This window comes from Choloepus didactylus, chromosome 2, assembly GCF_015220235.1.
Source record: "Choloepus didactylus isolate mChoDid1 chromosome 2, mChoDid1.pri, whole genome shotgun sequence".
Lineage (NCBI taxonomy): Eukaryota > Metazoa > Chordata > Mammalia > Pilosa > Megalonychidae > Choloepus > Choloepus didactylus.
This window is the reverse complement of record NC_051308.1, coordinates 201070280-201097982: the sequence shown is the minus strand read 5'-3', so window position 1 is coordinate 201097982 and position 27703 is coordinate 201070280. Positions and strand designations below refer to the sequence as shown.

The 27703-nt window shown below is 48.2% G+C and overlaps 1 protein-coding gene and 1 pseudogene across 1 annotated transcript; one reads left to right on the top strand and one right to left on the bottom strand.

Annotated features, from left to right (window-relative positions):
• Positions 1-516: 516 nt before the first annotated feature.
• Positions 517-27662, top strand: LOC119527372 (cytochrome P450 4B1). The gene is made up of 12 exons (XM_037827300.1): positions 517-761; positions 20098-20239; positions 20428-20472; positions 21805-21932; positions 22662-22786; positions 23082-23233; positions 23391-23497; positions 24196-24386; positions 25126-25259; positions 26048-26112; positions 26203-26285; positions 27011-27662. Exons 1-12 carry the CDS (start codon positions 582-584, stop codon positions 27207-27209), a joined length of 1551 nt encoding a protein of 516 aa, XP_037683228.1. The 5' UTR covers positions 517-581; the 3' UTR covers positions 27210-27662.
• Positions 4424-13569, bottom strand: LOC119528184 (annotated as a pseudogene).
• Positions 27663-27703: the final 41 nt, after the last annotated feature.

Genomic DNA, 27703 nt, shown 5'->3' with positions numbered 1-27703 from the left:
GTGGAGTTGGTCCTTTCATGACCCAGGATCTCCTTTCTTAGCATCTTGTCCCTGAAGGTGACTTAAAAAAAAGAGGATTCCAAAGCACCTTGGGCCTGGAATAATTGTAAGCTCTTCCAGGGGTCCATACTGATTTCTCGTAAGAAAGCCCAGGCAAGCTGAGCCTTAGTTTCATTATCTGGAAAAAGGGTATAAAGGGTATTTATAACCTCCTTGTTGTCTGGGTTAAACAAGGTAGTATACAGAAAGTACCTGGTACCAAAAGGGTGCTTAAGAATAGGCAGTCATTTTGCCAGTGATTATACCAAGTATTGCCTATACCCATTGCCCCTTTTCTTTGAAGCCCGCTATCTGGTTTCTCTTTGGCTGAGTTTTGGGACAATTCAGCCAGGCTCCTCACTTGTTTGTCTGGGACTTTTGGAGCTGATGTCCCCGCCCCGTGGTGCTCAGCCCAGCCGGGACTGTTGCTGGCTGTAGGGTGTGGCTGGGAGTTGGAGCTGGCAGGGTGCCTGGGTCCAGAGTATAAGGGAGCCCGGGGAAGCTGGAGACAGTTTGGAGCCTGGGTGCACGCAACTCCAGCCATGGTGCCTGCCTGGCTCTCCCTGAACCTCTGCCGCCTGGGCCTGTGGGCTTCTGGACTCCTCTTGATCTTCGGCTTCCTCAAGCTCACCCGCCTGGTGCTGCGGAGACAGAAGCTGGCCAGGGCCTTGGACAACTTCCCAGGGCCCCCCACCCACTGGCTCTTCGGGCATACCCAGGAGGTACCTGGGGGAGAGGGAAGGGTGGGGAGGATTTGGAAAAAGCTGCCTCCCTTCCTGCAGAGAATCAGGCCTAATATCTCCTGTTCTTGGAAGTTGGTAGGGGGTTGGGGGCCATGGTGGTACAACCAATGGTTGGGGAAGGGGATGTTGTCCTTCCATTCAGCTTTCTCACTGGGGTCTCTCCCTTACTCCTGCCTCCTAAGCTGGCCTCGGGGTGGGGGGGCACTGCAAAGTTAGGGCTCCAGCAGCCCACATTCTCTTTCCTGTTATCCTGAGGCCCAAGGTCCAGGGAGGCTCTGCTATAGGCTTTGGGATAGTGCAGAGGGAAAACACCCAGATAGTCCGATGGAACTAAGCAATCTGGTTTAGCACCTCATCAGGGTTCTCTTTGTTCAGTGCAGTATAAAAATTTCCATTTTTAAGGCATAAAATGAAGGTGGAGGCAAAAGATGAGGGCTGTCATGTGGGAGACTGTCCAGAGCATCCAAGAGGCTGGTGTCCCCAAAGGTGGGGTTCTCCCTGCCATGCCTATGGCTGGCTCAGGGGCCACACCATCTTTCTGGGTTCAGATTCTGGCTCCTCCTCAGCGTGGTGGGGACCACTTAGTACAAACTCAGGAGTAATTCTTAGTTCTCTATCTTCATGAATATCTAGACCAGAGGTTTCTAAACACAGGGCAGAGGACAACTGCATTGGAATCAACTGGAAAAAGCAGATTCCTGGGTTGCCAGACACTACAATTCTAATTTAGCAGATTGGGACTAGGATTCTGAATTTCAAAACCTCCCCAAGTGTTTTGATCTGCAGCCAGCTTTGAGAACCCAGATATAGAAGGCAGAGATTAAGGCTCAAAGAGAGGCAGGGTTCTTTCCCCTACCTCTCGAATCTGCCTTCTGCATTCTCAGTCTGGGGAATTACCTCTCCTCCATGATCAGCACTGGGAATGAGCTTGACCTTTTGGTGAGACTTGCCCAGATTATGGATAACCGCCCTCTCGGGATAGCCCAGTTATCTACGTCTATCCTGAGGACACCCAGGAAAGTAATCGGTGGATTGGGGAAATGAATCAGACTCAGGTCCGGCTCTAAAGGAATTTGAGGGGAATTTAGGGAAAACAGACACCAGAGCCTTCCTTGCCCCCAGGCTGGGTTGGTTGCCTTGCCAGGTTTTCACATTAGATCACCTTCCCTGTGTCTCAGCACTTGTCCCATTGGGTTGTCGTCTTCTGTTTACTTGTTTATCTTCTCTGCTAGACCATGACTCCCTGGAGAATGGGGATATGGTCTGATTCATCCTTTTGCCCACAGGGTCCGGCTCAAAGCCTGGCACTGAATAAGCACCACTGAATGAAAATGCATTTAATGTTGAAGAGTAAGAGAGGGGTATCCACAGAGAAGAGAGCATGATGGAGAGGGCAGGTGGAAGGATCAGGGGGAGTTTAGGAGAAGCTTTGTTAGTTCAGAAGAAGGGTCATGGGAAGGTTAAGATCTGACCCTCATGGGGATATGAGAGGTGTTTACAGAGACCTTCAGTCCCTTTCTCCCCATGTTGCCTCCACTTCCACCTGCCTCCGTTAAAGCTGGGTTTGCCCTTAGCCATTGGGCTTGTCTTGGACAGGGATCTTACTCCCTCCCTTGTACCTCTTACAGTTGGCTACTCTCTTTCCCCCAACTGTCCCTGTCCCACACCTTGAGAGTGTGCAGAGGGCCTGGTACACAGCTTAGCTCTGGATTCCTGGCTCCAATACAAGTATCCGAAGGGCCTGCTACTTGACACCAGGAAGAGCGGGCAAGAGTTGAAGTGTTGGTTGCTTTTGGGCACTACAAAGTTTTCCTGGGGAACCATTGCAGTCACAGTGCCTCTGCATTCCTCAGGGCTTGGCATTTCTGCTCTCTACCCATTCCACACCTAAACCTAGGACATGGGGAGGGCAGGGTGAGGATTATTTTCCTAATGTAAATATGAGAAAACTGAGATTCAGAGAGGGCAAGGTATTTGCTTAAGTCCACATAATAGCTCAGGAATTGAGTCAAGGCTGGTTCCAGGACTCCTGCTTTTTAATTCAGGGCACGATCAGTACATAAACAGTAACTGCGAGCCCCGTTTCCTGGACCTGGCAATGACAAAAGTAGGAAGAAGACTGGTGGGCAAAGAGCAGGTGGTGAGAAAGGGTTGTCCATCTGAATTAATTTCTCCCTGCTTCGTCTCCAATTATGATTTGGAGGCCCTGGTAACATCTACCTGTCACTGTCCTCAATTCTCAGAAGTTCTTACCTTGAGGGGTGGGGTGGGGGGTGCTGTCCCATTCCTCTAGGGTTCTCCTTGTTCCTCTGTGAGACCCAGGGAGGACTTTGCACATAGTAGGTGTTCAACCATATCGTTGGCCTGTGGTTGGGACTCCAACAAATCTGACCTGTGTGTGTATGTGTGTTTGTGTGTGTGTGTGTGTGTGTGTGTGTGTGTGTGTGTGTGTCGGGTGGGGTTTGGCAGGAGAACGCCAGCTCCCAGCCAAAGGAAAGGTTATTCTGTGAGACTGCAGAGGCCTCTTCCTGGGTCCCGCCCATCACGGGGACAGTCTCCATGGCCTCGTGCTGTGTAGTGAGGAGGCCTGGTCCCGGGCTCTGCCTCATTTCTGTTCAGCATACATTGAGCACGTGCCTTCACTGTGCCCTGCTGGGGTAAGTTACTTCACCTGTCTGTGCTTCCCTTTCCTTGCCAAAAAAACTGAGATAGTGGTCTTATCTTTGCTGGATTAGAAGAGGATCAAATGAGACAAAGTATAAGTACTTTGCAAGCTGCTGCGCAGATGTCACCCTTGCAGAGGGATTCTTGCTGCAAAACTCCTTAAGGCATTTGCTCTTTTCCTCCACTGCCTCCTAAATCAACCCAGTCTTTGGGAGCTGGATGAGGGCCCTCCTTTCCCAAGCAACATGCCTTGTCTGACCAACAACTCTGGGTATCACCCTGTGCTGAGATGTAAGGAAACAAGACAAAGATCCTGCCCTGGAGGAACCTCTGTAGGAGAGATAGGTAACTGCCCCGCGAGTGTGATAAGTGCCCCTGACAGATCTGTGAGCCAGGAGATGGGCACCACCTTCTGATGATGTGGACATGAATTCTAAAAGATCTGGAAGCAGTAGCCTGCAGAAGAAGGGAAGGAAGGCAGAAAATGCAACCTGTGCAAAGGCACAGAGGCTAGAAAGAGCATTGTGTAGTCATGAAATTTACTTGTTCAATGAATATTTGCTCTTTGAGATCTCTTATGGTCCAGGTCCTGTGCTAGAAGCTCAGTACTCCTGGAGTGATGGGTGGGAGGACAGAAAGGAGAGGTGAGGCTGGAGGTGGGTAGGAGCAGATCAGATAGGTCCTTGTAGGGCATATCAAATGGTTTTACTTTATTCTGAGACCAATGGGGAACTTTAAAAACAAAACAAAACAAAACAAAACAAAACAACAACAGAACTTTTCATCTTTATTGATCTCAAATATAATTCTCCTGACTAGTGGTTACTTTTGTTTTACTTTGGTTTTCCTCATTTTGTACACAGGTAATTAAATGCATATATATGTATAGGAGAGAATTCCAATGGGGAACTTTTCAAGGGATTTAGGCAAGGAAGTGACAGGTCAGATTAGCTTAAGAAAGATCACTTTAAGAAAGATCACTTTGGCTTCAGGGTGGTGAATAGATCGGCAGAAGCCAAACAGGAGGCAGAGAGCCCTGGGTGGAGGCTGAGGCAGTGATCCAGGCAGATGTTGGTGGGGTGAACCAGTGGGAAGCCATGTCTTGGGGTGGGGGGCAGGGAGGCATCAAGGCCTCCATCGTAGGCAGATGTGAGGGTGTCAGTAATATCCCCTTCGTGCCCTGGTAAAAGAGGGACACAGGATTACCTTGGGAGCTTTGTTAAACTGTGGCATTGGCACAGCTGGATCAGAGCTCAAATTGGCAAAGTCAGCTAAAGAGAGATGTCCCCCTGAGCCACAAGACTTAGGAGGAATGAATTTCAATGTGTGAAATCTGGGGACATGAGACCCAGAAGGAGAAGGCTCAGGACTGGCAGCACCTGTCAATGTCTGGGCATGGGAGACTCAGTTATTGGACTTGGAGAGCTTCTGATCTCATGGTGGGGTCATCCTACTGTGAACTGCTACCTCAGGCTCTCTTAGCTCTTTTTTTGTTCATTCGTTTTCATTTTAGCAGTTTTTAATGGAAGCTGTACACGAGATTCTTTTATACCTCATCTTCCCAATTGCCTCTTCCTTATATTTGCCCTTTGCCCTTTCTCCTTGTTGAGATTTGGCTTTATGCTTGAGGATCTTTTTGTGGTCCTTGACCAGTTTCAGCCCAGTGATAACCACCATGCTGGGGTGAATGCCCACATGGCCCATGGTGCCATTAGCCTTCTCCCGCTGCTTCAGTGTAGATGACATGTTTTTTCCTGTAAACCTGGACTACTTTGCCAGTTTGCTGACCCTTGTATGTCCTCATACAACCTGAACTTCATCTCTTTTCAGATAGGCATGGATGAAATATTGTATTTCTCTCTCAGCTCCTTGGAAAGAGGGGAAAACACAATCTTCCTGTGGATTTTGGAAGATGCCCTGAAATGCCTGTTATGGTTTTTGCTCTGATCAGAAGTCACAAAGAGATTGAACTTTATTTTGACCGCTGCTGCTTCAGTGAAGGCTGCAAAGAGGAAAAGAACTCTTAGCTGTGTTTTGCAGATTCCAATTTAAGTGCCACTTTGTGGACTTGTCAGAGGGGAGGGGTATTGCCATAAACCAGGGGAAATCTCCATTCTAGGATTCTTCTGGCTGGTATTCAGGATGATGTTTCCATTCCTAGGGGTAGGGACAGGAGGAAGAATAGATATTGGGGGCTAACATGATCTGTTCATGTTTGGGAATGCTGGGGGGACAGTGGAACGTAATGTGGAGATGTATCGGGGGTGGTTGATTATGTTTCTGTTGCTCAGGAGAAAGATGAGCTGGCATGAGCTGTTGATTTGGAAATCACCAGAAGGTAGATGTCAAAGGAAGCCATGGGAGTGGGTGAGAAGGTATGGGGAGAAGGTGCAGAATGAGAAGAGGCCAAGAGAGGGATTTTGAGGAGCATCAGTCTTTCGGGAACACACAGTGGGTGAGGAGCTGCTGAGGGTTCATCACTGGGAGAGGTGAAGGAGACCCAGGAGAGAGTTCAGGAAAGAGAGAGAAGTCAGCCGTGTCACAGCAGCTGAAGTCCTTTGGGCTTAAAGAAGACACAGATCACCTTAGCAAGAGCAGTGTTGGAGAGGTGAGGACCCAAATGGGAGGAAATGGAAATAGTGAAGATAATTCTTTTAAGAAGTTAGGTTATGAAGAGAGGAGGAAAGGGGGAAAATAGGGTGTTGGAGGAGGCAGCAGAACTAAGAGAGTTTTTGTTTCCCACCTTTTTTTTTTAAGTGGGACAAACTTGAACCTATTTTGTTGTTGTTTTCATTTCACATAAAGTACTCTTTATTAGCACCCCTTAACCCTTTGGGTGAAATTTTCATCTAATATTTTTTATTTTTATTTTTTAGAGAAGTTGTGGGTTAACAGAACAATCATGCATTAAATACAGGATTCCCGTACACCACCCCACCAACAACACTTGCATTGGTGTGGACAGTGTGTTACAATTGATGTTAGCACTTTTTTGTAATTCTACTATTTTTTAACAGTAGTTACATTTGTTATAATTGATGAAAGATTATTAAAGTAGTACCATTAACTATTGTCCATAGTTTATGTAGGGGTATTTCCCCCCATATTCCCAACCTATTTTATTTTTTTCATGCATGTCTTTATTTTTTTTTATTGAGATTGTTCACATAAGATCCAAATTATTGGATAATTTGTTCACAATTATCCAGAGATCCAAAGTGTACAATCAATTGTCCATGGTACCATAATACAGCTGTGCATCCATCACCACAATTAATTTTTTTTCAATTTTTAGAGCATTTTCATTACTCCATGTGCCAGTTTGAATGTATTGTGTCCCCCAAATGCCATTACCTTTGATGTAGTCTTGTGGGGCAGACGTTTTGGTGCTGATTAGATTTGCTTGGAATGTGCCCTACCCAACTGTGGGTGATGACTCTGATGAGATATTCCCATGGAGGCTGGCCCCACCCATTCAGGGTGGGACTTGATCAGTGGTGCCATATAAATGAGCTGACTCAACGAGAAGGAACTCAGTGCAGCTGTGAGTGATGTTTTGCAGAGCAGCAAGCTTGCTAGAGAGGAACGTCCTGGGAGAAAGCCATTTTGAAACCAGAACTTTGGAGCAGACGCCAGCCACGTGCCTTCCCAGCTAACAGAGGTTTTCCGGACGCCATTGGCCAGCCTCCAGTGAAGGTACCCGATTACTGATGTGTTACCTTGGACACTTGATGGCCTTAAGACTGTAACTGTGTAACCAAATAAACCCCCTTTTATAAAAGCCAATCCATCTCTGGTGTTTTGCATTCCACAGCATTAGCAAACTAGAACACTCCACAAAAGAAATAAAGACAAAAAAGGAAACTCAAATCCTCCCATACCCCTAACCACCACCACTCCATTATTGATTCATAGTTTTGGTATAATACATTTGTTACTGTTGATGAAAGAATGTTAAAATACTACTAACTGTAGTATATAGGTTGCAATAGGTGTATATTTTTTTCCTATATGTCCCTCTATTATTAACTTCTAGTTATAGTGTCACACATTTGTTCTAGTTCATGAGAGAGATTTCTAATATTTGTACAGTTAATCATGGACATTGTCTACCACAAGATGCACTGTTTTATACATTCCCATCTTTTAACCTCCACCTTTCCTTCTGGTGAGATACGTGACTCTGAGCTTACCCTTTCCACCCCATTCATGCATCATTCAGCACTGTTAGTTATTCTCACAACATGCTACCATCACCTCTGTCCATTTCCAAACATTTAAGTTCACCCTAGTTGAACATTCTGCTCATAGTAAGAAACTGCTCCCCATTCTTTAGCTTCATTCTGTATCTTGGTAACTTATATTTCATGTCTATGAGTTTACATATTATAACTGGTTCATATCAGTGAGAGCCTGCAATATTTGTCCTTATGTGTCTGTCTTGTTCACTCAAGATAGTGCCCTCAAGTTTTCTTCATCAACCCATTTTTTTTTAAAGATGGTCTTGTTCACACACCATACATTCCATCCTAAGTAAACAATCATTGGTTCCCTGTATAATCATGTATTTATGTATTCAGCACCATTGCCACTATCTATATAAGGAGATCTCCATTTCTTCCACAAAGAAGGAGAAAGAGTCAAAGAAGGTAGACCAAAGAAAAAGAAAAAAGAAAGAGAGAGAGAGAAAAAACATGACAGCTAGAAAGCAACAAAAGGAAAGAGAGCATTAAACGAAAGTAGAATAAAGAGTCAGACAACATCACCAGTACCAGGAGTCCCATACCTGTCCCCCATGTCCCTCCCTCCATATGCATTTAGCCTTGGTATACTGCCCCTGTTATGTTAAAGGAAGCATAATACAATGTCCCTGTTAATTATAGCCTCCAGTTTGCATTGATCTATCTCCCCCCAAATCCCACCCTATCTTTAATACCTTGAAATGTGGACACTCATCCATTCTACCTCATGTAAAAAAATATTTGTACCTTTTATTACAATTGTTGAGCACCCTAGGTTTCCCTGAGTTACACATTCACAGTCTTTATCTTTTGTCTTTTGTTTTGGTGTCCCACATGATCCTAACCTTCCTCTTTCAACCATACTCACAGTCATCTTTGTTCGGTGTACTTACATCGCTGTGCTACCATCTCCCAAAATTGTTTTCCAAATATCTCACTCCTGTCTTTTCCTTTCTGTATGTAGTGCTTCCTTTAGTGTTTCCTGTAAAGGAAGTATCTTGTTTACAAACTGTGTCATTGTCTGTTTGTCAGAGAATATTTTAAGCTCTCCCTCATATTTGAGGGACAGTTTTGCTAGATATAGGATTCTTGGTGGATGGTTTTTCTCTTTCAGTATCTTAAATATATCACCCCACTTCCTTCTTGCCTCCATGGTTTCTACTGAGAAATCCACACATAGTCTCATCAAGCTTCCTTTGTATGTGATGGATCACTTTTCTCTTGCTGCTTTCAGGATTCTCTATCTTTGATGTTTGATAATCTGATTATTAAGTGTCTTGGCATAGTCCTATTTAGAGCTACTCTGTTTGGGGTAAGCTGTGCTTCTTGGATCTGTAATTTTATGTCTTTTGTAAGAGATGGGAAATTTTCATTGATTATTTCCTCTATTATTGCTTCTGCCCCCTTTCCCTTCTCTTCTCCTTCTGGGACACCAATGACACATACATTCCTGCATTTCATGTTGCCTTTCAATTCCCAGAGACATTGCTCATATTTTTCCATCTTTTCTCTATCTGTTCTTTTGTGTGTAGGCTTTCAGGTTTCTTGTTTTCCAATTCCTGAGTGTTTTCTTCTGCCTCTTGAGATCTGCTGTTGCATGTTTCCACTGTGTCTTTCATCTCTTGTGTTGTGCCTTTCATTTCCATAGATTCTGCCAGTTGTTTTTTTTGAACTTTCGATTTCTACCTTATGTACACCCAGTGTTTTCATTATACACTTCATCTCTTTTGCCATATCTTCCCTAAACTTTTTGAATTGATTTAGCATTAGTTGTTTCAATTCCTGTATCTCAGTTGAAGTTAAGTTTTTTCCTTTCACTGGGCTATAACTTTGTTTTTCTTAGTGTAGGTTGTAGTTTTCTGTTGTCTAGGCATCTGGTTTCCTTAGTTACCCCAGTCAGGTTTTCCCAGACCAGAATGGGCTCAGTCTTGGAAGGAGGCAATAGTATCCAGTTTCCCTGACGGTGTCTTAGAAGATTGGTACACCCTGTGAGGCCTCAAGTCACTGTGCTTTTCTGCCCAGCAGGTGGCACCTGTCAGCCTGTAGCTCCCAACTGGTGTAAGGAGGTGTGGCCCGTGGTTGTTTTCCCCCAGGCTCTGGGGTTTTGTTCTGAATGGAAGGCAGGTAGTAGAGCTTGGCACCACCTTCTTCCTCTTAGGGAAGATACACCCCATATTTTATGCTGCGATCTCAGGCATTCTTCCCAATTCAGGTTGGTGTATGATGAGTGGACAGTCATGTTGTCCCCCTGCAGTTATTCCAGATTATTTACTAGTTGTTCCTGGTTTTTTATTTGTTGTTCCAGGGGGACTAATTAGCTTCCACTCCTCTCTATGCCGCCATCTTCTTCTGTCTGCACGTCTTTATTTTATTACTCATCTACCCATACACTGGCTAAAGAGCTGTCAGTCCCAAGATTTTTACAATCACATGATCACAGGATAAAAGCTATATAGTTATACCATCATTATCAAAGATCAAGGCTACTGGATTACTGTTCAACATTTTCAGGTATTACCTCTGGCTACTCTAATACACTAGAAACTAAATAGAAATATCTATATAATGAGTTAGTAGTCATAAACATTTGTTAAATCATAACTTCTCTGTTTTAACTCCTTTCTCTCATTCAGTTATTCTCTCAGTCTTCAGGGATATCTAGGCAATGACTATTCTAACTTCTTCATGCTGAAAAACACAACATTATGGGGTAGAGGAATGAAACTGGTTGATATTCTTGGAGAGACTGGTACCTCTGGGTATCAGGGCTTATCTGGCATAGGAATAATTTGGAGGCTTTAGTTTCTGAAAAAATAAACTTGATAAGTAAAATTTTCATAGAGACTTGGAAAGATCCCAGGGTATTCTTTCAGGTTTTCAGGAATACTCTTGATTGGGGCTTGGCATACTTGGCAAATCGCAATATCTGGTTGAGCATGTTTTAAATAGAGATGGGTAAGAGCCAGGAGAGAGGGTGAGGTCTATGATATGGATAGGGTTTGACTGTTGGGTGAGGCACCAGAGGGAAGAGTTGGAATGCAAAGGCATTAGCCTTGGACAGGCTCAGGACACCTCCTCTACCATAATAAGAGGGAAGGCAGAGAGGCAGGGGGTGCAGGTGCAAGTGGTTCTACTGGTCTTCTGGCTGACTTTAGGGACTTCTCAAGTGACAGCCTCTATTGTCTCTGTGAAGTAGAGCAAGGCTCATCTGCTGGGAGCAAGGAGGGGAAGAGATGAAGGGCATAGTTAAGGAAAAAGAAGTTTTCAAGTAGCAGAGCGTGGCTCATGCTCTGGGGGTTTCCAGAAGGTTTTTCTGCTAATCTCTGCTCAAAAGTCACTTTAGAGAGGCCTTTCCTGATCCACCTGACCCCTGCCTACAGTAGCAGCCCCTGCCCCTTATCAGACTTTATTTTTCTTGCTAGAGTTGTCACCAGCTGAAATTATAATATTGATTTACTTGATTCTTGTTTATTTCCTTTCTTCCCACTTAGAATGTAAGCTAGGGGAAGGCAGGGGCTTTGTCTTGTTCACCATATCTCCAGGACCTAGCATCATGCTGGCACAGAGTGAGTGCCCAATGCCTATTTGTTGAGTGCATGAATCTCGGGGGAACCCAACTTGGGGACAGCAAAGACCAATGTCTGCCCTCCCCCTGGATGCTTGGGCATTTCATAAGCCCCTGACTTCTTGTCTTCACAGAGTGTTTGGATGCTCCCCTGCTTCCCTCCATCCCCCCAATCTGGTCACATCCAATCTGGTTCATCTTAGAATGGAAGACAGGAGACAGGTGTCAAGGACAGAGCACAGGCTTTGGAATCTAAAGAACTGGGTATAAATTCTAGTCGTGTGGCTTTGGGCAAGGCCAACCACCATTTACTAGCCAATTCATAGTAAGTAGGGTCAATCTGACCCAGGGGTCTTATCGGCATCCTGTGTGTTCATATGTGTACATGTGAATGTACATTTGTCTCTGAAAGGGAGGATGAAAGGTGACATCACCTGGTTGTCATCAAAATGGTGGGGAAGTCATATCTCTGCTCCTTGGGGATCTTCACCATTGCATCCCCTCCCTCCAGGTTCCCCATGGCTCTCTGCTCAGCCCCATAGTTGAGTCCTCAAAGAGTTTGTGTAAACTGAGTCCACTTTTTTTTCACTGATTATTATGGCTATTTCATTTCACTTTTGGTTGGCTCTTCTTGGCAGGCATTCCTAACTCTTTAGCTTCTAATATACAGCTTTGCTATCCTTGACACTGGCTGGATGCCCTGAGAAATGGCAACCTTGAGTGCATGCAGGGAGTGCCCAGGTTGGAGAGATGACTGGGCCTAGGACGTCTAAGGGCACCTAACGATGTCCATCCTGGAGGAGAGCAGACCCAGGGGGATCTGTTCCCCAACTCCTCAATCCCTGCAGGATGGTTCTGGACAGTGGGAGCCTGTGGGTCCCAGGGAGCAGAGTGGGATTCATGGGGGAAAGTCACAGGCAGGTGGTTTTCACTTCAGTGACTAAATCTTTTTAAGTTAGAAGAGTCCCAAGATGGGTTGGGCTGTTTTGAAAAAGTAGTAGATTTCCTGTCACTAGAGAGGTTCGAGCTCTTGGGGGAGGAGATTCTCACCCCATGAAGGTGCTGGGTCAGGCAACCCTGTGGACTCTGAATCTGCAGCCAGTATCACCTGCCTTGAGGAAGCCCCCACATGCTGGGAAAGGGGGAAATCCCTTCCCTCCCCCCTCCCCAACCATTTGTTTTTCTAAACTCCCACCCCCATTTAGTGGGATTTATTTTTGTTCTCAAGCAGCACCCCCTGGGAGAGCTGTGGTCACAGCAGACTGGCTAAGCCATGAGCTTCGTTTCTTGAACACTGGCCAACTGAGATTCAGGTCACCTTGTGCAGGCTTGTTAATAGGAGGGACAGCAGGATGAACTTCGTCCTGACAGCCTGTGTGCCCTGACTCATCTGGGACAGTTCCTTTGGCCTTTGGGCTGCAGGGTCCCCACTTATAAAGTGGGGTGTGGTTGGACTAAGTGATGTTGAAGTCTCTTTCAGATCTTGATTCTCAGAGCAAAATTTACTCGGACTCTGGGAGAGCCAAGGAGAGAGTAGGGACTTAAAACTTGTGTTTCCCAATCCCTCCTATTGTTTATTCTTGATGAGGTCAACCATGAGTGCAAATGTGAGGATGAGGAGAGCAGGGCTGGGGCCTGGGATCAGTGAATTGTCTCCATGTCCTGCTCTTTCCCTGCTTCCTTCCTTTTGGAGATAAACAAGCTCAGCCCAGACCTCCCAGTCCTGTAGACGTCCCAGCTCAGGGGATCTGACGTCGGGTCTGAAGTGTCCAGTTATGTAACCCAGAGGAGCTGAGCAGGCAGCCTCATGTCCTCCAGAAAGAGGATGCCCCAGCACTCTCAGAGGGACTGCAGTCCCAGCAGTGGGGCCAGGCCGCTTGGAGCCATCCTCACTCTCACTAAATTCCTGGGCAGTAGGAGAAAGAGAGTGGGGGTGGGGAGGCAGTGCAAGCTGTGAGCAGGGTCAGGGCTCAGGCTGTGAATGTGGTCAGCATGAGGAGACGCTGCAGAGGGACACGATCATGGCTGATGAGTTGGGCTCAGATGAACCAGATCAGCCAAAGGCTCCTTCCAACCCCGAGATCCTATGTGTCTAGTGTCCCTGTGACTGAAGCCTCTCCCTGCTCCGTCCAGTCGGGTTACCTGGACTTGGGAGAGACGGAAAGAAGGGGGGGGCAGCCATGGTGATCAAGAATGAACAAGGAAAACCCAGGAAGACAAGTGGGAAACTAAGAGAGATCTAGGGGTAGGGGGCACTCTCAGGAACAACCAGCCAGGAAGGAATGAGGGAAGGTTCCCTCTTACCTGTTCCCTCCATCGGGGCTAGGGATGATCTTTATCATTCTGTGCCTTTTTCTGACATTGTATACTCAAGGACAGTGGAAACTGTCCAGGGTGGGTTGGGCTAGGTTGCTGAGTTCAGAAGCCATGAGGGAGGGGATCTGTGGGGAAATTACACTGGACTCTGCAGAGGGCCTGGGAGGAGAGGAACCCCATAGAAGACACAGATGGGTGGCTGGAGACTGGAATAGCCGGGTCCACTCTCCAAAACCCCTGGGGATAGTGGTCTGGGTCAGGGAATCTGGGGGAGGGTTACGTTATCAGATACCCTGTGTCCTTCCTTAAGGCTTTCTCCTGGAGGGTAAAACATGGATTGTTGAGTGGGTAGGTACTATGAAAGGGAACTTTATAAGGAGGAAAAACAGGGCGAGCATGTGCACAGACCTCAACGTGAATGTCACTCACCAGGATTGTGCAGTGCACAAGTTATATAACCAGATACAGCAGCCCTGACAGTCTTCAATGTGCAGAAGAGTGTGGGGCAGAACTGAGCTAGAGTACTACCAGCTACTAGCGATGGGCAAGTCAGTTCACATCTCCAAGCCTCAGTTTTCTCATCTGTAAAATAGGATAATTATCCCTTCCACACTAGGTTCATGAGACAATCTATGAAATCACTCACAACTATGTATCTGGCACATAATAGGCACTCAATGCACATCTCTTCTCTTCCATTCCTTTATGTTGAAAGACTGAATGCTGAACCAAGTGGTGAATCTGGACATTAGCCAGAGCAGGCAGGCTAAGGCTGGCTGGGAAAAACTAATAGAAATCTATGATACTGGTCACCACATAGGAAGTGCTGGTGGTGGCCCTTCTATGACCCCCTAAATTCGAGCAAGTTGTTATGCAAGCTCTTCATGAGACTAACCATTTCTGGTCAATGTTTAGATTAGCCAGATACTTGGTATGATTTTTCTCCTCTTTTATCTTCCTTCCTTTTCCCTTCCTGTGTTCATTTCATTCATTCAACACATACTTTATCAAGTATATGCTGTGTCAGAGGCCATGGGCTGAGTGCCACATGGGGCCCAGAGTTCCTGCAGATGTGGTTTTTGTACTTGGGAAACTTGCAGCCTAGAGGTGGAGTCAGTGGTCCTGGGTGTGACTCCCTGCTCCGTTGCAGCTAACTGTGCAACTGAGCCTCAGTTTCCTCATCTATGAAGTGGGAATTATGATAGTGTCTCTCTTACAGGCTTTTCTGACAATTAAATGAAAGAATATCTGTAGTGTGCTTAGTGCAGTGTCTGACATATTAAATACTTAATGAGTGTCAACTATAATATTATTGTTGTTTATATCAGTGATGCAAGCAGCTATAGCATAAAAGCTGAATGTGGGTGAGGTACTAACAGTGCTAGAGAGGCCCAGCGGAGGCAGGGATTCAGTTGTTGGGGGATTAGGAAAGTTCCTGGAGAAGGGGGTTCAAGCTGGATAGTGTGAGACAGGCAGAATTTCAGCAGGTGTTGGGCAGAGGGTGTACAAGGAGGAAGAAATGGTATAGGTATGGATATGGCCTTGGTGCCACACTCCAGGAGGTCATTTTAGTTCTAAACATTCAGACTCGTAAGACTGCCAGAGACACACTTAGCATCAGTTCCTTGGTTCTTATGAGGAGGAACCCCAGCTTGCCAACCAGCCAGCATCATGCATTCCTTTAAACAGCTCACATAGCCTGTCAGTGATCTACCTTCTCCTAAGGAGACAGCCAGGTGCAAGGAGATGAGATCCACACTGGTGGGTGTGGGGTTCACCTTGTCTTAGAATTCTCGTGCTTCATACATTCCTCATATCTGCTACCAGTCCCAGGAGTCGCTGCACCCAGGGAAGCTCAAGCCATGGTGCCCCCTCAGGTATTTATAGTTCATTCTTGGTTCTTCCCCAGTCCAGATGGAATTTACCAACCAGGGGTCATTTCCATACACATCCCTCCAACTTTAACCACTTTCAATATACTATTCAGTGGTATTAATTACATTATGCTACCATCATTACTATCCATTACTAAAACTTTCCCATCACCCCATGGGGGCACCCCACAGTGTTGCCCAGTGTGCTGGTTTTGAGCTGTATGTACCCAAGAAAAATATGTTCTTAAACATAATCCATTCCTGTGGGTGTGAATCCATTGTAAGTAGGACCTTTTTATGAGGTTACTTTGGTTAAGGTGTGGCCCAACTCGTCAGGATGAATCCTATTAGTGGATCCCTTTGTTTAAGCGGAATGAAATTCAGAAAGATAGAAAGTCATAGGGAGCAACCAGAAGCTGAAATTTAATGGAATTCAGAAGAGAATGGTGAGGCCAGGAGAGGCTACCATGTATATTGCCATGTGACAGAGATGCCCAGGACCAAGGATTTCCAGCAGCCAGCCCCAGTGGGAAGAAAGCGTCACCTTGCTGATGCCTTAATTTGTACTTTCTTTGAACCTCAAAACTGTGAGCTAGTAAATTCCCATTGTTTAAGCTGAACTACTGTATGCTACTTGCTGGAGCAGCCAAGCAAACAAACAGATTTTGATAGCAGGAGTGGGGTGTGGCTATTACAAACAACAAAAAATGTGCAAATGGCATTGGAATTGGGTAATGGGTTGAGGCTGGAAGAATTGAGTTGCTTGTTAGAAAAAGTCTAGATTGCTTTGAAGAAACTGTTGGTAGAAATATGGATGCTGTTCCAGGTTGCTAATGCTGCCATTACGCAAAATACCAGAAATGGATTGACCTTTAAAAAGGGGATTTATTAAGTTACAAATTTACAATTCTAAGGCCTTAAAAGTGTCCAAACTAAGGCATCAACAGATGATACCTTCACTGAAGGATGGCCAATGGCACCTGGAAAAACTTCTGTTAGCTGGGAAGGCGCATACTAGCGTCTGTTGATCCCGGGTTGTGTTCCAACTCCTCTCTCAGCTCCTGTGTGTTCTTGATTCTTTCTCCAAGGACGTTTCTCCCTAAGCTCCTGGGGGTCCTGTCTTAGCATATCCTGGGGGCAAACTCTGGGCTTCATTTCATAGCTAAACGTCCTTCTACCTGCATCTCCAAGTATCTCTAAGAATCAGTGTCAGCAAAAGTCTCTCTCTGAGTTCCTTCTTTTTTTGTGCTCTTTTGTAGGACTCCAGTGATTAAATTAAGACCCACCCTGAATGGGCAGCTTCCATATCTCCATGGAAATAATTTAATCAAACATTTTGCCCACATTTGATTGAGTCACATCTCCATGGAAACACTCAATTAAAAGATTAATGTCTGCCCTCACAAGATTGCATTAAAGAACATTGCTTTTTCAAACCATCACAGATGCTAAAGGTACTTCTGTTGAGGGCTTATGTTCTAGTTTGCTCATGCTGCAGAATGCAAAACACCAGAGATGGATAGGCTTTTATAAAATGGGGGTTTATTTCACTACACAGTTACAGTCTTAAGGCCACAAAGCATCCAAGGTAACACATCAGCAATCAGGTACCTTCACCGGAGGATGGCCAATGGCATCCAGAAAACCTCTGCTAGCTAGGAAGGCAGCTGGCGTCTGCTCCAAAGCTCCGGCCTCAAAACGGCTTTCTCCCAGGACATTCCTCTCCAGCAAGCTTGCTCCGCCTCAAAACGCCACTCACAGCTGCACTCACTTCCCTCTCTTTGAGTCAGCTCATTTATATAGCCCCACTTATCAAGGCCCACCGTGAATGGGCGGGGCCACACCTCCATGGGAACATCTCATCAAAATCATCTCCCACAGCTGGGTGGGGCACATTCCAAGCAAATCCAACCAGCACCAAAAATGTCTGCCCCACACAAGACCACAAAGATAATGGCATTTGGGGGACACAATACATTCAAACTGGCACAGCTTAGAAGGGAATGATCAATGTGCTATTGTAAACTGGAGGAAGGGTGATCCTTGTTTTAAAGTGGTAGATAACTTGGCAAATTGAGTTCTGATGTTGGATGGAAGGCAGAACTTGAAAGTGATGAACTTTGATATTTAGCTCAGGAGATTTCCAAGCTAAGTGTGGAAAGTGCAGCCTGGTTTCTCCTTGCAGAAATGTAAGAGGAAAAGGATAAGGTGAGAACTGAATTCCTGGGCACAAAGAAACCAGAAGTTGTTGGTTTGGAAAATTCTGAGCCTATCCAGATAGTGCGCTCTGAGACTAGGGCCAGAAGTGGCTCTATCAGGGGCCTCCCTGACTTTCCAGAAAGCAAGTCCCCAGAGAGAGGGCTCTGTGTGAGGGTTTAACTGAACATGGAACCAGTCAGCCATTCCAGTGGAAGTCAAGACTGGAAGTGCTATTATACGAGAAGGATCTGTGGAAAGTCCTTTGGTCTGATGGCTTGGACATCTGTGAACTATATGTAAAGCCAACAAGTTTTTTTTCTTTTTTTGTGTGTGATATTTGTATGAACAGAACCACTGCGAGCCTGGACTAGAAGGGACAGAGAAGGGACAGATTGAAGGAAGAATGACTTTGAGGGCAGAACCATGGAAGCCAAGGTCAGGACCAAAGATATCTCCTTGGGCCATGGGAAAGTGGGCCTACCCACATGTAATGGAAAGGGTGGGCCCACTTCTGTGCTTGGAAGGGGAAGGCCTTCTTCCCCTTGTTCAGGAAGAGTGCTGGCACCCCAATGCTTGGAGATGGTGGGGCCTGTGACCCAGCATTTGCAGAAAGCCTGCCCCCATCCCAGTCCCAGAGAGGGTAGAGCCTGTGCTCTGGGGTTTGTGGAAAGCCTGACTGCCATCCTGATACTCAGAGAGGATTAAACCTTTGCCCTGGTGTTCAGAGAGAGCACAGCCTTTGCATAAGTACTTGGAAGGGGTAGGGCTCTTGCTCCATCAGGACTTGAGGACAAAAATCTATCCATAGATGGCTCTCAGACTTTGAAATCTAATGGAGTTTGCCCTGCCAGTTTTCAGAATTGTTTGGGACCCATGACCCCGTGTTCCTTCCAAGTTTTCCCTATTGGAATGGGAATGTCTATCTTATGCCCGTTCCTCCCTTGTATATCAGAAGCAGATAACTGGTTTTCTAGATTTCACAGGTCCACGGACAGAGTGGAATTGTGCCCCAGACAGATGACAGACCACACCCATAACTAATTTTGATAGGACTTTGTACTTAACTTTGTTACAGAAATGGCTTGGGGATGTTGTGATGGAATGAATGTATTTTGCATGTAGAAAGAACATGTCGTTTTGGAGTCCAGAGTGTGGAGTGTGATAGTTTGGAGTTGTGTGTACCCCAGAAAAACATGTTCTTAAATGTAATCCATTCCTATGGGTTTGATTCCATTGTAAATAGGATCTTTTAATGAGGTTACTTCAGTTAAGGTGTGGCCCAACCCAATCAGGATGGGTCTTAATCATACGACTGGAGTCCTTTATAAGTGGAATGAAATTCAGACAGATAGAGAGAAAGCTACAGGAAGCAGCCAGAGGCTGAAATTCAATGGAACCCAGAAGAGAACAGAGAGCCAGGAGAAGCCAATGTGCATTGCCAGGTGGACAGAGACACCAAGGACCAAGGATCACCAGCAGCCAGCCCCAGAATGCCAGTCTTTGGGAAGAAAGTATTGCTTTGATGATACCTTGATTTGTACTTTCTTTTAGCCTCAAATCCATGAGCTAATAAATTCCCATTGTTTAAGCCAATCCATCACATGCTATTTGCTTGAGCTGCCAAGGAAACTAAAAGCAACACAGTTGACATTCTACAGTTATCAGGGTTTCGGGGGAACAGAGTTGGAGAGTGTATCCCAAGGTCATTCCTCCTGTGATAGGGAACAAGGTTTGGTCCCATCCTGGGGCCTGTTCAGAGCACATTCTCTAGTGCAATTGGAGACATTTAGCAATAGGATGGGGAAGAAGGAAGCTTGGAAGAGGCTTGGAGGAAGCTGTATTGGGGAAAGGAAAGCTCAAAGGGAAAGGAACTGCCAGTCGAGGGCTTGCCTTGGGCAGGATCCAGCTTTAGGTCCTTTAGTGCATTATCTCAGTTAAGGGTCTTCAGTGCCTCAAACTCTCAACTAATAACAGCCACCACACACACTTCCTGCATAATTTCATTGAGCACCAACCCTATAAGATAGGTATGATGATCCCCATTTTATAGATGAGGATTTCAAGATTCAGAAAGCTTATGTAAATTGCCTGAGTTCACAGAATTAGAAAATGGGGAATCCAGATTCAAACCCACGCTCCAAAGAATGTGGGCCTTGGATCAAATTTCTTTTGTTCACATCCCAGCTCTACCACTTAAAAGCTGGGTGGTCCTCCACAAGCAACTGAACCTCTCTGTACCTTAGGCTCCTCCTCTCTAAAATGAGGCTTCATAGAGCAGTGAGGGTGGGGCCTAGAGATGTTGGGACCTGGTGACTGGCTAGGAATGGGGGTGCCGGAGGAGCAGGGAAGCTCCCAGGGCCCGCCTGGATGGCTTCCTCCCTTCCCCACACAGGGACTTGGGGCCTGGTGGGTGAGACCAGGTTCCTGAGTGGCCTGGCCCTCTGTTGCCGTTTCAGATCCAGCAGACGGGGAGCTTGGACAAGGTCGTGTCCTGGGCCCATCAGTTCCCCTATGCCCACCAACTCTGGCTTGGCCAATTCATTGGCTTCCTGAACATTTATGAGCCCGACTATGCCAAAGCTGTGTACAGCCGTGGGGGTGAGGATTCCTGGGAGTGGATGGGGCTTCCTGAGAGCAAAGGGCTCAGGGCACGGTGCGGGGAGGAGGCCTGGGCTCATGCCCTAAGTCTGAGAAAGGGCGGCAAGGACCCTGCCTGACTTATCAACAAGCCTCCTCTCGGTACCCCTCTGTCCCCACTTGACCCTATCTTGCTCCTTCTCCTGCAGACCCTAAAGCCCCGGATGTGTATGACTTCCTCCTTCCGTGGATTGGTGAGTGAGCCGCACCTGCCTTCCCTGCCCTTCCCATCCCAGACCCTTGGTGCTGGGTGGCTAGGATCTAGCTCTGTCCTACCCCTTCCCAGTCCTGCCCCCGCTCACCTTAGTTATTCCAGCAGAACCACCTGGCCCCCTGTGCCCATCCCTAAGCTCAGCTGCAGTGGGGAAACAGGGGAGGAGGCAGGGGAGCTCCCAGCTGGCCCGGAAAGGAGGCCCAGGCCCCTTCTCTAGCTGGGTCTCTTTTCCCTCGACAGGCAGGGCAAGAGCTCAGGAGAAGGTGTGAGTGTGAGGAGCTTCCTGGAGCAGGTGACTCTAGAGCTGGTTCTACAGGAGTTTTAACTAGGTGATGCTGGCCAGGGGAAGGGCCTGAGAAAAGGTGTGGTGGTAGGACCGGGGCTGGTGTTATCAGAACCCTGGGACAGCCTGCAAGGCTTCAGGGGCAGCTGAGAGGCAGAGCCTGGTTGAGAGATGAGGCTGGGCAGGGAGGACTGGCCAGCCCTTAGCTGCCGGGGGGAGAGAGCGTGGCTTGCAGCATGTTGAGGAGAGGTGGGTCATTGAGTATTCTTGAGCCAAGGCGCCATCAGCTTCTCCAAAGCTCTCCTTTTACTCACATTCCCATGTTATCCTTAGCATCTTCCTGGGAACAGAGAAAGGACAGGGCCAAGAGAAGGATGACATTCCTAGGCTTATTTACTCACCCAAGTAACACAAGGACTTCCTTTCCTGGACTCCAGTGATTCTAACTCTCTTCTAATATCAAAGGGACATAGTGAGGATAAAATGAGAAGACAGACAAGAAAAGGCTTAGGAAATGAAGAGGCAGTTTGAAGTTAGGGATGCATTTCCATTCCTGGGTGGGTGGGAGGTGGGAGCGTGGGGGAGTGGGAGCAGGATGAGGTCCTGCCCAAGGCCATGAGGTGCCAACACTGCAGATTGTTCACCAAGTACTACAGGTGGGAGTTAAGCCCAGCAGGCTTCCCTCCTGCCTAGCTGGCTGTGTGGAGCTGCAGCTCATTTCCCTGAGTCCAGTTTCAGCCCAGGCATCCTGTCCTGAAGCAGGAGTTCACTCATCACTGCCACCTCCGGTGTCTGAGATCCTGGGAGTCGTGAACGTGAATGCCAGCTCTGCCCAAAGGCTCCTGGCAGCCTGGGGGTGGGAGCACAGAGGGCAACACCGAGTCTCCTAGCAGCCCACCCCTCATGGGTTCCAGAGGGGGCAGGGAGAGGGGGCAGGCAGACTCAGGCCACCAGCTTGACTCCAGGCTGCAAGGAGTGGGGCAGAATTGCCTGGACTGGCTGACATCCCCACTCCCATCCTTTCCCCAGGGAAAGGCCTGCTGGTCCTGGAGGGGCCCAAGTGGTTCCAACACCGCAAGCTGCTCACACCCGGTTTCCATTATGATGTGCTAAAGCCTTATGTGGCCGTGTTTGCTGAGTCCACTCACGCCATGCTGGTGAGATCCCTGGGCCAGGCTCCAGGAGGGCAGAGCTCCTGGAGGGCCTTGGCTGCTGCACCAGCCTCTCCCTATCCCCTAGAGGGGGGACAGGTGGGCAGGTGGTGCTCAGCATGGGGGGAATCCCTGACACCCCCTGCTCTGCCAGACACCTGCCACATGCCAGGAACTATGTGCTGAATCTCCCAGGGTCCAGGCAGCCCCTGGCCCTGGTCTCCACCAGGAGACCCAGCCCTCCCCTTCCCAGACCAAAGAGGACTTGCAAGGCTTAAGTAAGGCTCTACTGTGGCAGATTTGAGGGCTGCCTATCTTTGAGAGTAATAGCAAGGCCTTTCATGTCTAAAAAGTGTCTCCTCTTTACCCTCCGCCTGCCACAACTGCCTAAAATAACATTGCTAGCAACTAATTTTTCAAAGTTCTGACTTACTAACTGTACTGGGGAGCACACCACCTCTCAGCCTGTGATTCCTCAGAGACGTCCCCTGGCTGGGAGAAGGTGCTGGTGTGTGCTCTGCAAGACCTGCCTCCGGTCCTGCCCTATGAGCCTGAAGCCCAGAGGCCCCCACACCCCCACCTCCTACCTCCACTTTCCAACCAGACAGGGCAGGGCGGGGCCTGGGTGTCTGTGTCGGTGGCTTGGTGGATGGGGCAGGCCAGGGGTACTGGAGGGTGGGGGTGGGACACCCAGGCAGGCCAGCCCCCACACTGCCTTCTGTCTTCGGGCCCCAGGACAAGTGGGAGGAGAAGGCTCGTGGTGATAAGTGCTTTGACATCTTCTGCGATGTGGGCCACATGGCGCTGGACACGCTCATGAAGTGCACCTTTGGCAAAGAAGACAGTGGCCTGGGACAAAGGTCAGGGGGTCCCCCAGGGCTGACCATACCCTCCCCCCAAGTCAGCTCAGAAGATAGAGCTGGGTGGGCCCCTGGAGCCCTATCTGCTGGGAGATACGGCTCTGCTGAAGGGACACCCAGCTGGCGGGGACCTGGGGCTTTACCCGTGGCAGGGAGACACATTTTGGTTTTGGTGGGGAGGCTTTACTGGGGAGGCTTCAGGGCAGGGAGAGGGAGGGCAGAAAGGTCTAGAATAGAGCTGCTCTGGGCTCCACTCCTGGGTCCCGAGCCACCCTTCCCTCCATCTGCTGTCCAGGGACAGCAGCTACTACCTGGCAGTCAGCGACCTAACGCTGCTGTTGCAGCAGCGCCTCGAGTCCTTCCAGTATCACAACGACTTCATCTACGGGCTCACCCCCCACGGCCGCCGCTTCCTACGGGCCTGCCAGGTGGCCCACGACCACACAGGTGAGCCTTTTCCCCAGGGCCCACCCCAGGAAGCCTGAGTTCTAGTCCAGCTTCTCCCCACATGCACTGGAATCCTACCTCATTGCTGGGCCTCGGCTTCCCTTTGGGCAGAGAGTGGAATCCCAGGCAGTGACGCCTTCTGCTCTGCCCTGTGCAGACCAGGTCATCAGGAAGCGGAAGGCAGCCCTGAAAGATGAGAAGGAGAGGAAGAAGATCCAGAACCGGAAATACCTGGACTTCCTGGACATTCTCCTTGGGGCCCATGTGTGTATAGAGTGACCCACCCCAACTTGTACTGACCCTGGAGACCTCTCTAGGACACCACCGTCCTCATAAGGCAGGACTTGCTGGACAGGGGAAGGGGCTGTTAAACATTTTCCTCCTCTTTTCTCCAGCAAAAATTACACCTCAGCAAAGGCTCAGAGGTGGGACAGTGCAGGGTATGGCTGGGCTGTGGCACCGGGGGGAGCTGTAGGATCAGGGGTCAGGGAGGCTGAGTCAGATGGGAGAAGGCCCCGAAGATCAATTCTAGAATTCTAAGACCCTGAAGACTCTTGGCTTCAGAATCTTAGAGGTCATTCATTCATTCATTCATTCAGTTTTCATGTATTGAGTATTCATCTACTTCACAAAAGCAATGACCTTCTACCCTGGGCTAGGCCCTGTGCTCAGGATAGAGATGAGAAACAATCTAGTGGAAGAGATGGAGTAGATGTTGATAATGATGTCTTCCTCTACCAGGCTGGCAGTTAGGGCTGTGTAAAGTCACGGGTAACTCAGCCAGAGGGATCAGAGGAGGCTTCCTGGAGTAGGAGGCATCCGAGCTGGGCTTGGAAGAACAGATAGGAACCTAGAGGGCGAGGTCCGACCCACAGTCTGAAAAGGAGCTTTCTCTCCCTAGCTTGGGTCTGTATTTGAGAGTCACTGTTTCAAGTTCCTCCATGATGTCTTCCCTATCCCAGGATGAAGATGGGATCAAGCTGTCAGACGCAGACCTCCGGGCTGAGGTGGACACATTCATGTTTGAAGGCCATGACACCACCACCAGTGGCATCTCCTGGTTTCTCTACTGCATGGCCTTGAACCCTGAGCACCAGCAGCGTTGTAGGGAGGAGGTTCAAGAGATCCTAGGGGACCGGGACTCCTTCCAGTGGTGAGTGAGGTGGACAGTGAGCCCGGTCTGTCCTGCTCAGCCCCAGGGAGGGCTGTGCCCATCCTGTCTTATAGATAACACAGGAACACCTGAGAAATGAAGTGAAGGTGTTGGCAGTTGTGCTGTTCCCCCCAGCAGGTGGGGGGAGGGGAGGTGGTGTGGATGCACTCCTGAGCACATTCTCCTAATATTGAAGCAGCTTACAGACACTTACTAAAAAAAAAAAAAATGGATAGCACAAATGGAAAATTGGGACCAGGATGAAAAAGATCTTAGATTTGTGGCTCTGTAATAAGCTATTTCACCATAGTTATAGATGGACCTCACATTTGGTTTTGAGCTTCCTAGTGGCCAAAGGGAAAAGAGAAACATAATCCTTTGCCTAGCTAGTCATCTGTACATGCCTTTATTAATTCACTTAATGTATATTTTCCCTGCTATGAGTCATTCCAGCTCCACAGGGGAAACCAAGCAGAACCTAAAGATGAGGCTTCCTGTTGGTCCCTGAGATATACAGGGGTGACCTTCTCTTTGACATTTTCACTGTGCCTTCCTCTCGTAGTGGTGAAGATGAGGAGAGATTGGAGAAAAGTGGAGCTCAAACCTCTGTGTCTGAGTGGTCACCAGGGGTCTAGTGTGGCCTGGGCTCCTCAGAATCTAAGGAGGTGGTGGTGAGGGGTAGAGGTTGGGACTGGGGCCTGCTGGGCCCCCCAGAATGGCCTGGCTGTATCACTGGCAGGGACGATCTGGGCAAGATGACCTACCTGACCATGTGCATCAAGGAGAGCTTCCGCCTCTACCCACCTGTGCCCCAGGTGTACCGCCAGCTCAGCAAGCCTGTCAGCTTTGTGGATGGCCGCTCTCTACCTGCAGGTGCGCTGGGGCAGGCTGGGGGTGAAGCCTAAGACCTCTGCGCTACTCCTCTGAACACCTTCTGTGCCTTTGGCCTAATCTTTGCACCATTCGGGGAAGAGCTCAGGCATGGGTTTAGAGATCCCTGGTCCCAAATCTCAGCTCTACAACATTTAATCAAGTAAATCCCTCCACCTCTAAGCTCCCATTTCATCACCTGTAAAATGGTGATGAGAAGAGTACCTTCCTTATAATGTTTTTACCAAGATAAAGAGACAGTGTTCATCAGGGCTGTCATATAGGGCCATGTAGGTTGTGCACTGAACAACTTCAGGGGGTGTCACCCACATAGATTTTGATCTATACAGTGCATGACCTACCTGTGCAACTGCATGTGGTGGCTTCATAAAGAGGGCTTTGCCCTGTCCCTGGCATGTAGTAAGCACCCAATGCGTGGTGGCTATTACTATTCAAAGCACAAAATTAGGAATAATAGCTTCCCTGAGCATCAGTTAACTGAAAAGCAGAATGGTTGTAACAGTCCCTGCCTGTCCTGCCTCTTGGTTGAGTGGCTTCATTCCTCCCTTCTTTTCATTCCACAAATGCCTGTGTCAGGTGCTGTGAGTGGTGCTGGGGCTGCAGGAACTGAGAATGATGATGACAAAAGCACTTTGACGAGTTGCGCATGGCACTGAGAGTTCTGTCACTTCTAGTGCCCAGACAGGGGCTGGTGACCCAGTTGAAGGGACACAGGGAAAGCCAGACAAGCCCCCAGGACCCCTGCTCACAAGCTTCTGGTCTACCCACAGGCAGCCTGATCTCTCTGCACATCTACGCCCTCCATAGGAACGGCGCTGTGTGGCCTAACCCAGAGGTACACAACCCTGGGTTCAGATGACAGGGAATTGGGTGGGACACCCTCCTGGGACCTGGCAGGTGTTTAAGTGGGGCCCTGTTCATTCAGGTCTTTGATCCCCTGCGCTTTTCCCCTGACAACGCAGCTGGACGCCACCCCTTCGCCTTCATGCCCTTCTCTGCAGGGCCCAGGTAGGGAGACGCCCAGCATCTCCAGCCCCCAGGATTTGGGGAGGATGAGGGTGGGGGTCTTTGTGGGGAAGACATCATTTGGGGTACTGTGTGAATGTGGGGTATTGGGCTGAAGTGGGGTGATCTTTTTTTAAAATACAGTTTTATTGAGATATATTCATACACCCTACAGTCATCCACAGTGTACAATCATTCACAGTACCATCTTACATTTGTGTGTTCATCACCAGAATCAATTTTTGAACACTTTCCTTACTCCAAAATAAAAATAAAAGCAAAAAAAGAACATCTAAATCTTTCCATCCATTCCATCCCACCCTATTCTTCATCTAATTTTTGTCCCCACTTTTCTGGAGTGGGGTGATCTTAATGCAGAGAGGAGCCCAGGGACCTCCTTCTTTCCCTTATCTTATTCCCATCCCTCTCCTGGGGTGTGGGTGGGGTGGGCAAGTCATTTCAGGAGGGACCCACAAGCCAGACCACCTCCCCCAGTGTGTATCTCCTCGGTCTGGGACTCTCACCACCCTCCCAAGATCTGCTTCTTAAGCCCAGATCAATCAATCAATCAATCAGCCAATCATTCATCCAAGAAAATAGTTACTGATTTTTCTTGGCTGTGAAGAGCCTTGCATGCCATCAATTCTGCTGCCTGTGTTTTGGGGGGTGGGGTCTGGTTTTCACTGGACCCCCCAAAGACTGATGGTCCCCTGTGCTGCTCACCGCAGGAACTGCATTGGGCAGCAGTTTGCCATGAACGAGATGAAGGTGGTCACGGCCCTCTGTTTGCTCCGCTTTGAGTTCTCACCGGACCCCTTGCGGCCGCCCATCCAGATGCTCCAGCTGGTCCTGCGCTCCAAGAATGGCATCCACCTCCACCTGAAGGCCCTGGGCCCAGGGCCTGGGAAGCAGTTCAGACGAGAGTAGGGCCCCCAGCAGCCCAGGCTGGGACCTCTCTCTGGGCACAGGCCTCCCCAGGGAGCCCGTGGATTAGCGGTAGCTCCCTGCCTTCAGGAGGCTTGTAGTTTAGAAAGAGAGCAGGCACTGACATAGACATTCACTGAGAGGGCAGTGCCATGTACACACGTATCTCTCTCAATGCTTGTGATACCTGTAAGTTAGAACTCATTCACCCAACAAATGTTTAGCGAGCACCTAGTCTCTTCTAGAAACTGCATTTATCTCCCATAATTGACAATCTTTCTGAAATGTACCAAACACTTACACCACAGCCTTAGTGAACACATAGAGAACCCAGGAGCTCTTGTCTCGGGAGTCCTAGTCATAACACATCACTCCCCACGTTCCACATGACAGAGGCTGGCTTTAGGGGCTGGCTCCTTCACTTCAAATAAACAGAGGGATGTGTTATTTGTTCAACTTTGTTTTGTGTGTGTGCATAATATAAGAGACATATAGAG

Bases quoted from the DNA above. Each gene is read 5' to 3' on its own strand.
- LOC119527372 (XM_037827300.1), top strand. From the start codon at position 582: ATGGTGCCTGCCTGGCTCTCCCTGAACCTCTGCCGCCTGGGCCTGTGG. The intron at 21,933-22,661 runs GTGAGATCCCTG...TTCGGGCCCCAG, and splicing joins AGTCCACTCACGCCATGCTG to GACAAGTGGGAGGAGAAGGC. The intron at 25,260-26,047 runs GTGCGCTGGGGC...GTCTACCCACAG, and splicing joins TGGCCGCTCTCTACCTGCAG to GCAGCCTGATCTCTCTGCAC.